This window comes from Mugil cephalus, chromosome 22 (genome assembly GCF_022458985.1).
Source record: "Mugil cephalus isolate CIBA_MC_2020 chromosome 22, CIBA_Mcephalus_1.1, whole genome shotgun sequence".
Taxonomy (NCBI): domain Eukaryota; kingdom Metazoa; phylum Chordata; class Actinopteri; order Mugiliformes; family Mugilidae; genus Mugil; species Mugil cephalus.
Genome location: NC_061791.1, coordinates 13,497,501 through 13,507,853, shown reverse-complemented (window position 1 = coordinate 13,507,853; position 10,353 = coordinate 13,497,501). Strand labels below are relative to the sequence as shown.

General features: G+C 43.8%; 1 protein-coding gene across 6 annotated transcripts in view; it reads left to right on the top strand.

Moving 5' to 3' along the window:
- The first annotated feature begins 352 nt into the window (after positions 1 to 352).
- gramd4a (GRAM domain containing 4a) overlaps positions 353 to 10,353 on the top strand; it is a 51,479-nt gene continuing 41,478 nt past the window's right edge. For 4 of the 6 annotated variants that reach the window (XM_047575363.1, XM_047575361.1, XM_047575365.1 and 1 more), the window contains exons 1-2: positions 2,116 to 2,566; positions 9,999 to 10,212. In XM_047575363.1, the coding sequence (XP_047431319.1) occupies positions 2,538 to 2,566; positions 9,999 to 10,212 (243 nt within the window). In that variant the 5' untranslated portion in view covers positions 2,116 to 2,537. Of the gene's footprint in view, positions 503 to 2,115; positions 2,567 to 9,998; positions 10,213 to 10,353 lie in introns of those variants that run through there. The other 2 variants (XM_047575364.1, XM_047575362.1) reach the window with 2 other exon arrangements.

Sequence of the window (10,353 nt, the reverse complement as noted above, 5' to 3'; positions counted from 1 at the left end):
CCTATGGAGAAATGCTGGGTGACACTCTTTCATGGCCGTGTGTTGAGTTCTTGTGTACGCTGCATTCAGACAGTGTTTGTGGTGTTTGTGAGAAGGTGGTAACTCAGCAGGCGCAGGTCAACCAGACCAAAGCTCTAGTTAAGACAGGACTATAGTGATCCTCACTGGGCTCATTGGTAGTCTGACAGCAGACGTAGTGGTTACTTGTGACTGCTTCCCCGCAATCTACGTTCTCATCTAGGGGGTCAGGGGCCAGGCGACTCTCGTTTCTCTCTCACTTTTTGTGTGTTCCACTCTTCGCTCCTTCAAACCCCTGCTCTTCTGTGCTCATTTGAACTCAAGCACCGTCAAGAAGATTGTCAGAGCGGTCCGTTATCGCAGGACCACCAAACCTTAGAAACATAATCGTCAAAGCGGTGGAGAACACCCCCTAACTTGGATTCTTGTTGTTTGCAGACGAGACGAGGAGAATCTGACAGTCTGACATAGCAAACATGCAAAGGTTAGTGTGTTTTCTTTCGGATATAGGTTTTATTTTTAGGGGTGTATTTTATTTACAAGAGCCCAGCTCTACATTATTCATTTCAATGACTCATTCCTCGACATGAACCTAACTACGTGAACCTAGACTATACAGGAGGTAGACTTAAAGTTATCATAGAGAGATGATCCAGGTGCCTACCTTTAGGCATTTTATCCATATAGACTTCCATGAATATATTTAGGAGAAGATTACTGACTATGACGTCAACACCAAATGGTGGAAATGATGGATTATGTAACAAGCCTGTTAGAGCCACGACTAGAGGTAAAAGCAAACATATTTATTTTATTCCTGGAACTTTTGGCAGTTAACAACTTGAGTATATTCCACAGGAAAAAAAAAAGAAAAAAATTGCATATTCTCATCCAATATGTCCCACGAGGTTTCAATATTTCCTCACCTGAATTATGTTCCAGACAGAGTAGATTTGAAACTCGGTTCATTTCCCTTGGCAAATAAAGTCTTTCTTAGAATTTCCTAGAAAGGATTCACTGCAAAAGACCTGCTCCATTTTCATATAACGGAAAGCGTTTTAGTAACATAATTGGCATGTTCACATCTTTAAAATATACTCACTTGACAGTTCATTGGGGACACGAGTGACATTGAATGAATTCTCTGAAATTGCAGTCCTCCACTAAGTCTTATTTGACAACTCGGTTTTACGCTAAATAACAGAAACTCTTTTGTGTATAATCTAATTGAACAGCACCACAAACTACATCCACCAAAATGATCATACGATTATTCTGCTTCGTTTAAACCCGTTGTCCTCATTAGTGGACACTTTAGTCTGCTTTCTAGTGGTAGCAAAGAGTCAATACACTAGTTGGTAAAACATGATTGGATTAATTCTACAGATGATCGCAGAACCCCATAAAATTCTATGGTTAAAACTTATTTATTATGCTTATTAACGTTTCTAGTTTGATATGACTCGCAGATTTAACAAATTTTATCAATAGCAACGAGATACAACCTCGCTAATTAGCAAGTACTCGTTTGGGCGTTGACGTTGGGACTTCATTGTTCACGATTCTGGTTTTGTTCAGCCATGTTCAGGAATTAAAATAAACAGTTTTATATTTTGTCACACATTGGTGGCTTTATTATAATATAAAAAAAGAAATAATCCCAGTGTCCACATATGCAGACGTTTTTATTTTTCTCTTTTTCAAAAACTACTACTTCCTGTTCAAAGATGATCCCAAATACACTGGATAAATTAAAAATGCAAACCTAATGTTTTGGCAAGTGACTGCATGTGTAACTGGATAAGACAAGTTAACTGAACCTGGACTTTAACAATGGGAATTATACTGTTTTGTGGTTGATTAACACTGTATAAACGTCAGAGACAAATAATTGCCGAACGTGTATGCCATAACGTGATGGGTCTCCACACGACCCAGCACCAAGGGTTTTCCCGACCGGTACTGGTCCGCGGCAGGAAGCTTGGGGACCTAAAACGTAAAACGCCTAATCACACTGTAATGAGGCCATTGTTCACCCAAGTGATTTATAATTCATGAAAACATGACAGTGGCAACCACAGGGCGGTGGAAACGAGAGGCGGCTGCGTTTCACTCCTGCCTCGGAAGCACCGCGCGCCATCTGCGGCTCCTTTAAGAAAGCAGCGCCGCACACTGACGACATTTCCTCGGCCCTGGTGTCTGGTCGTCACTGCGAAGTCAACAGGAGACGAGGCTGCTAGGACCTGCAAGCACCGGGCCCTACCAGGGAGCTCTCTCCACACAGGAGGAGGGGGACGCAACTGGTATTTCTCATTTTTCGGGGAATAAGCGGCTAACCGTTCAGCGCAAGGAGACAACATTTGGTCGGCGTTCAAAAAAAAAAGCGGATATGGTTGAGATGGATGGACCAAGCGAGAGGCAGTTTTCGCCGTGAGACTGGCACTAATTTGGACGGACCGAGCAGCAGCAGCAGCAGGTGTACTGAAGGATAAAGAAGACTAAAGGCAATCTCAGTGTTCATGAAACTTTGCTACGATTTACGTGCTGGGTAAGAACGTCTATTTTACCTCCCTGCAACCTCATTCAAACGCCTATTATTTAACAAAAAAAAAAAAAAAAATCCTGTAACGTTATTGTTTGATGTCTCTAAGGTGTCATCCAAGAATACGGATTATTTGGGTTCATCTTGTGTCTCCTAACGCTGCGGATAAAAAAAATAAAGATATCTAATTAAATATAAGGTTACATAACTTTTATTTTTGGTATAAGGGAACCGTTGATGTTCAACCAGTGGGGTTAGCCGAGCTAACGACAAACTAACGGTCGTCCGCTTTCGATTCACTTCACAAACACCCATTGTTTCTTTTAAAGGGCAATTTAACCCACAGTCACTCCTCACACGCCTAAATCTGAATAATGTGTTTAAATGTTATACTGATAAAAATAATTAAGCCCATACTTTGTTTTATGTGGCGTTTAATGCGCCTAAATGACGCGAAGAAGTGCTGGTGTGTTCGCTTGCAGTGGGAAGGTCGGACACCTCTGATCTGAGAGCGCCTAAATATCACCGGGGACAGGGTTTAGTTTCCTGTCCCTAATAGATCGCCGCCTTGTTGACCTCAGACACAGTTCAGATTTGATTAGGTTTGATTTGACTCGTCGCTGCTGCTGCTCCCGCCGTGCCTCCAGTTTTATGTGGAGGGTTGAGGTATTGATTGTATACATGTATGTTTATGTAACTGCACCGTGAAAAAAATAGCTGCAGAGTAGCACTGGCGCTTTTAGTTCACTTACTAAAACATTAGCTACACTCTGAAATCAGATTCCAATTAGTGCTGTCAAACGATTAAAAAAAAGTAGGGAGATTAATCACAGGGTTGCTGTGGATTAATTTCGATTAATCATGATTACGTTTTTTTTAATCGGTATTAATTGCGTTTGATTTAGCATGAGCAAACAGACTCAAGAAAGAAGGGAATATATATGCACTCTCTTCATAGTTTTTATTGAACAACTTCAACACTTTCAACAAGATTGAAACTTGAAACGACTAAACAACAACATTTCTGCACATTAATGTGGCCCTGTTACACTTGTAGCCAGCTACTAAGACATACTAACTTGTTGCCATTGTCTGAGAGGAGAGCTGACCACTTCTTATTTACAATGTTGCTGCAACTGAGAACAGTTTATCACATGGAGCAGTGGTTTCAGTGCCCAGATATTTGTAAGCCAGCATTACCAGCTTGTCTTTGTCTTGTTTTGTCTTGTTTTGTCCCAAGCAGGGTGACGCGTTAGCCAAAGTGCTTGCAGAATCCCAGGCTAACGTATGCTTCGTGTTAATATGGTATAATAAGGTGGAAACGTTTTGGTGAAAAGAAAACTGCTTGTCACTACCGGATCAGCTGCCCATATGCACATGCGCAACGGTAACTCAACTCAATCTGCTGGATGGGTCAGTTGATGGGTTAATTGCGCTACAATTTTTAATCAGATCAATTACGATGATGCATTAGTCCACGTTAATTTTGACAGCCCTAATTCCAATGTAACAGTCCTGCACTAAATCCACCTAGATGACTTTATAATTAATGTTCAGAAAGGTGCTAATTCAGCTGATCATCATGGAGGATGTCGTTTGTGGTGTTCTTAAACTGGAACTTGAACTGAACGCTAACTGTTTGTTATTTAGCGTAGCCCACTGACTAAAACGGGACTGTCAAAATAATAGTAATAAAACTCAGTAGTATGACAAACCACAGCCTCCGAAACGAAAACGCAGTGGAATCAACAGACGTCCCGGTTATTTCGCACGTCTATCGTGCGCTCTATCGAGCTGGCAGGTGAGTGTAATTATCACGCTGTCACAACCGCAGTCTGCAGGATGTTCTGTCAGGTTCATGTTTGGGAAACTGTAAATCATAATCATTCATTGGCTGTTTCAGAGTGTTTGCTTATGAACCGCTTGATCTTGTGTATCACTTGGCTCGCATCATGCACATGACTGATCATGTTAGAAACTGACAAACTTTATCATTCAAAGGCTGAGAAAAATAGCCCAGAGATGATGTTGGCTTTAAGAACTACGTGCCGTAATGATGGACTTTTGTTTTTGTTCATCCAGTTACGCACTGTCTAGAGGAGTGCATTAGTGGGTTGGATAAAAAGCTTGTGTTTTCTTCTTGTTCGAGATGACTAAGGCTGTGCTTGTACATGTTTCTGTGTGCTTGAGACGTTTGTTCGGCCTTAAACTCATAGATCTTATTAAATAGCTCTCCTCCATTCATGACCATAGGCTGAATGAAAAAATGTAAGGCTTCTGTCCTCTTACAGTAGCACCTGGCAGCGTACTTTGTTTCAGTTATTACACAACATGGCGGCAGCCTGACGTTTTTTTTGTCTCCTGACCATCTGTTGCCTCACGCTTCATTATAAATGCAGGGAAGTGAATGAAACTAAAGTTGCTTCTGCCCAGTGGAACATTCCAGCTCAAGCCTGCCGTTAGAGATATTTAAAGGTCATGCTAATCCCTCTCTCTGTCCCTCTCTGAGTGTCTTATGAAACTTGCAGAAGTTCAGAATAGCTCCACGGGCGAGTGTCGTACTGTAGCATGTCCCGTTTCTACAGAAACTAAAGCAACATGGATGATGGTGGTGACGACAGGATGTCCTTGCATGGGTTCACGCAGCACATTCGAGTGAGAGAATCTGTGAAAGGAAACTGTCTTTGCACCGTTCACCGAAGCGGAAACGCAACAACGCCAAGGCATTTTCGTTAAACGGGCGTTTATTATCAAACCTGACCTGCCTAAAGTCTCAGAATGTGGTCTACTTGTACGGGGGCTTGAGCTTGTTGCGCTCGGTGTGGGGCTCTTTGAGCGCGGCAACTTTGCTCCTTTTTCGTTCACCGACAGACAACAGCTACTCCTACCTCACGCATGTGACCGCAGTATCCTCTTATACATGTAAAGGCTGATAGTGAAGGATTACACCTAAAGTGCCTCTGCGTTCTCCGATGAACTCATAAGGCTGCTCAGCTTGAATGAGAGTTGTTCTGCAGGATTTTATGATCATGCTCATTAAGCTATTCATAGCGGTAGTCCTATCTGGAAGCATTGTTTTTTTAATGGCATTAAACTAACAATATAATATGGAATAGCAATCAGTGTCTAGGTCCACACACACAGACTTCCATCACACTAATGTACTAGTTGGCTTGGTGCAATAACAGAGATGGCAATGACGGGCAATTTTCTTCTCGAAAATGCTGAAAATCAACAGCTTGTTTTTGATCCTGATGCATTACAGAGAAGAGGCAAAAACTCTCGAGGTAGTTGCCTGCCAAGACGGCTGCCGAGTATTGAGACTTTACAGCAACAAGCACACAAACCACTGTTACTGGAACATTGTGTTAGCTGAACATATTTCACGTCAAAGGGCCCGGAAAGTGTTGCTTGGCGCGCAGGTTAGGAGCAGCCGAAACACGTTAAACCGTGCAAAGAAGAGATCGCACGGAAAAGCTACATCACAATCACGCGTTGTTACCTGTGAAGGAGATTTGACTGTGATGTTTCGAATGGCAGAACCCCGCCACGAATGCTGCCGCGAACACTGCAAGGGACAAATGTTACAAAGCGGCCGAACGCGTCCACCGATGCCGCTGCCAAGTCACCTTCTCAGGCATTTAAAAGCTGGTGAAACAAGACATGTGATTGGTTAAGATGCCACCGTGTCATTGGAACATCTCGGTTGAAGCCAGCTGACCTCAGATGTACAGTGTGGTTTGAGGCTCCATATCGTCAGCTTCCTATGTAAATTGTAGCTTGTTGAGTTATTCCTCTTATTTTCAATGTAGCAAAACCAGTGGTGCATGTTATGTTTTATATAGATGTTTCTTTAGTGCCAATTTTTGGAAAATATGTAAAGCAGAGAAAACTGTAAATCCTCACATTTGTGACCAATCAGGTGTTTCCTAGTTGTATCAACTCAATAAGCTAAATTGACTATTAGAGGAACTCTAATCATTTACAAGAATTGACACTGATACTACATGCATGTATGTAGGCCAAAGTTCACCGGAGTGCAACTGCAGCCTGATTTCAGTGAGAGATTGTGATTGGCCGCTGCTGCTGCGAGAGCGACACGAGTGACCAAGAGTAACCTCTGGCTACTACAGTTCATTAGCAGGCGATTACTCGGACACACACATCCACGCATGTATATCGCGGCCGTACGGGGGACTGCTCGTAAAGCTCCTCACCCGTGACTAATGCATGCGGTAATAAACAAACACAGTCACCCTGTCTGTTTTCTCATTTGGTTTTATGCGCACGTGTGTGCGCGCATACCTTCGTCGCGCTGGTGTTTTATTTTACGGCTGCACCAGCGTCTCCTCTAGGTAGTCGCGCTGCCGGGGACACCTGGTTTGGGAAAAGATGGATGGAGGTGTGTTTGTGTTTGCACAGAACCAGGCAAATGACTCTTGAAGGCTTTGTGTGTATCCCCACAGTAAAAGTCACGGCGGTCGGACCTTGAGCTGAAGCCCCCCCCTCCTCTCCTCCCGTCCTCTCTTTTCATCCTGCCGTTTAAAATGTTGTGGCTGGAACTGCCTCTGGACCGGAGAGAGGAATCCTGAAAAAGAACGGAAATAAACTGGCGGTGGCCAGAAGAACACTGCGGTGAAAGAGAAAACCAGGGAACATGTAATGCGATCCCGAGGGGCGATGTTTTGGCCTTCTTTGGCACTCGTTCGCTCACTGAATACTTAGTAGTTTTTGAAAATGGCCGTTTGCATGTAGAGTTTGAGCTGACCGGTGAGTGACCGGGCTGTTGCGTCGAGCACACTGGAGGTGGTTATTGTGAGAACGGATTTCTTTGTGACAGGTGTCTTGACAGGCGCGGGGGAGTGTTTATTAACCTGCCATTTACCGTGTTTCCACTCACCCCTCGGGGAGGAAACATACACTGTAATTTCCACTTACATTTGGCCGTGTGGGTGGGTTGCGTGGAAAGGCAGTATTTGCAAAAAAAGCCAGGTCATGCGCTAAAAATACCGGTCGACGCCTCTGAATATCTGTCTGACTGTTCCTGGGGGTCACCTCGGTTTGACACGATTGCGGCCATTACCCTGGTTCCAGGCCAGGAAGCCAAAGTGCAACAGAGTGCTATCTGTTCAGACTGGACGTGGTGTGGACGGGGCCGGCTGCTGACTCATTTCACCATGATATGAATCATCAGATCGTGGATGGTCAGGCATGCCCCTCTCCCCACTGGAGTTTCCTAATGTCCACCGAACAAGCCCTGTTTATACAGATGTCGCCATCTCCGGTAAATCCTAATCATCTATTTGTAGCGCGTTGGAATGCCCTTCGTGATAGCTGACCGGATCGATTTCTGCCTCCTGCAGAGATCATAGACCAATATTGATGAAATGAGCAAGGCCGTACTTACATGAAACAGAAGTGACTGAGTCGATTCCTTGCTTTTCATTCATTCATGCTAAACCCCTAAATAATACATTCCTTATTACCCATTACCAGAGACAGGAGGTTCATATTGCTGCTAAGTCTGACAACAAGACAGTCAGCTTATCAGTTAGACAGTCACCAACGGCAACAGCCTGACGCCAACTCGCTCGGATAGCCATCATCTTGTTGCGCAGCAGTCATTCAGTCAAGCAGATTAGGTAATCTCTGAGGATTACATAAAGAACTGCTCTTAATCTTTCACCCAAATCACAGCAGTCAAAAAAAAATGGCATGTCCGAGTACGCGCATTATGCAGCTCCGCGCACAGGTGACGGAAAGTACGTCGGCCTGTCCTGACAGCTCCTTGTGACTTCCTGCGTTCAGTCGAATCGCGGATGAATTCTCTCTATGGTCGTGCTACACTGGATTCACACGTTTTTTTCATATAGTCAGCAACTTATGGGATGTCACATGTCCGATCCTGATCATGTGACAGTGACTGTCTGAGAATAAATAACATTAGAGTAACTAAAACTATACAGAAAAGCACTTGGATGGTTTTGACGAAATAAATAGTCAACAAACTTAAATCTATCTATGCATATCAATGTCGCACAGCTTAACTTGAACACTGATCTAAATCTGCTTAGAGTAGCATTATAAAGCTATACAACAGGAATCTCTCAGGCCTGTAAAGTAATACCACACAGCCGACGTGTTCGGTCTTGTTCCTCAGCGTGCCTTTAATGTTTGTTTTGGTTGACAGCGGAGGTAAAAGAAATGCATAGTGTCAGCCTCGGATCAATCCGATCTGATCCAACCATTTAAAAAAAAAAATGTCCCGATCCGTCCAGATACCGACCGCTGCTTAGCGCAGTGAAAGGCGGAGACTGGCATTTTGCTAGTTTTTCTATTCACACGAGGAGACATTGGCCCCACCCTGTCACCATCAACTGTTAAGCCTTTCACAACATCTCGGCGGTGCCACCGCTCCTGCCGTCGAAGTGAATTGGATAAACGAGGTCGCCAGACCTGCCGCTGTCAACTGTTTGGCAGCGGAGTTAAAGGATGTGGTTGCCTCGTCTTCCTGTTTAGGCCGAAGGGGAGCGCGAAAAAAAACCCAAACAGACACGAGAAGGAGCATCAGTACCATTTAATAGTGGAGGTTGCCATGTGTTATATCACCTTGGGGGACTTGAGTGTTTGTACTGAGCGACGCAAGATGAGTTTGTTGTCTTAAATCTACAGATAACATGGTTTTTAATCTAAGGAGATTGTGTGTTTAGTTGTTCCTCATAACCTTAAGGGTTTCTGTAAGGCCATTAAACATTTAACTTTCACACCTGAACACTGGTAGCAGGAGCCGCCGTAATTAACATGGCCATGTGTCGTCACCAATGACAACAGTGAGTTGTTGTAGCCTTACTGTTATGTCATGACAGAGAAAGGTAGTAAAATCTCCCATTTAAAACAACAACAACAACAACAAAAAAAACAAGTATGGACGTGTCAGTCAATTTCTTGACTCGCTGCTTTTTCTTTTCTTACTGTTCCTAAGAGGTGAAATGTAGAGTTAGACTACTAACCAATGCTAAGTATCATAATTATCATGTGTAATCTCAAAGGCGCTCATGATCTGGATGACTGATAAAAAATCTTCTTCTGTTGCTGCATTATGGTAGTTGTGTATTCTGCCCCTTTTATTTAATTAGCCAGTTTGTGGCAAAGGAAAGAGCTTTCACTTCACAATTTTGCATAATGGACTTGAGTGAGGGAGAGGAAGAAGAAAATACTTATGTATGTTTTTGCAAGTACTAATATTATTCTTACATGATCTGAACTGAGTGGCCTCTAGTCTCTAGTCTCAAGCCAACAAAAAGGAAGTAAAACCAATCTTACAAATTACGAGGATTAATGAGTGTTCCCTGGAAGCTGTTTTTTTTTTTTTTTTTTTTTTTTTTTTTTCCCCCGAGCTGCCAGTTCATCGTTCTGTCCTTTGCGTCATGCCCCACAGGGTTGCCGTCCGCCATGTTAAGGTAAAGCCCAGGTGCGCGGTGTTGACCATGCTAAAGCGCCTGGACAAGATCCGCTTCCGAGGCCCGAGGACGAGAGACGACTTCCCGGACCTGGCCGAGTCGCCGCCCGCCTCCGACAACGAATGTAATGACGACATGCAGCTGAAGCCCCGGGCGGCTCCACGGGAGACGGAGGACGTCCTGCGAGACCCCGTGAGTCCTCGTCACGCACGTAGTTTTTTTGTCGCTCTTCTCTCTTGAGCGCTCTCTGTTTGTTTTCATCATTTCGACCGACTTTCTTTATTTGTTTCTTCCTCATCCGCACGGAGTAAATAGTTGTTTTTGCTGGTGTTA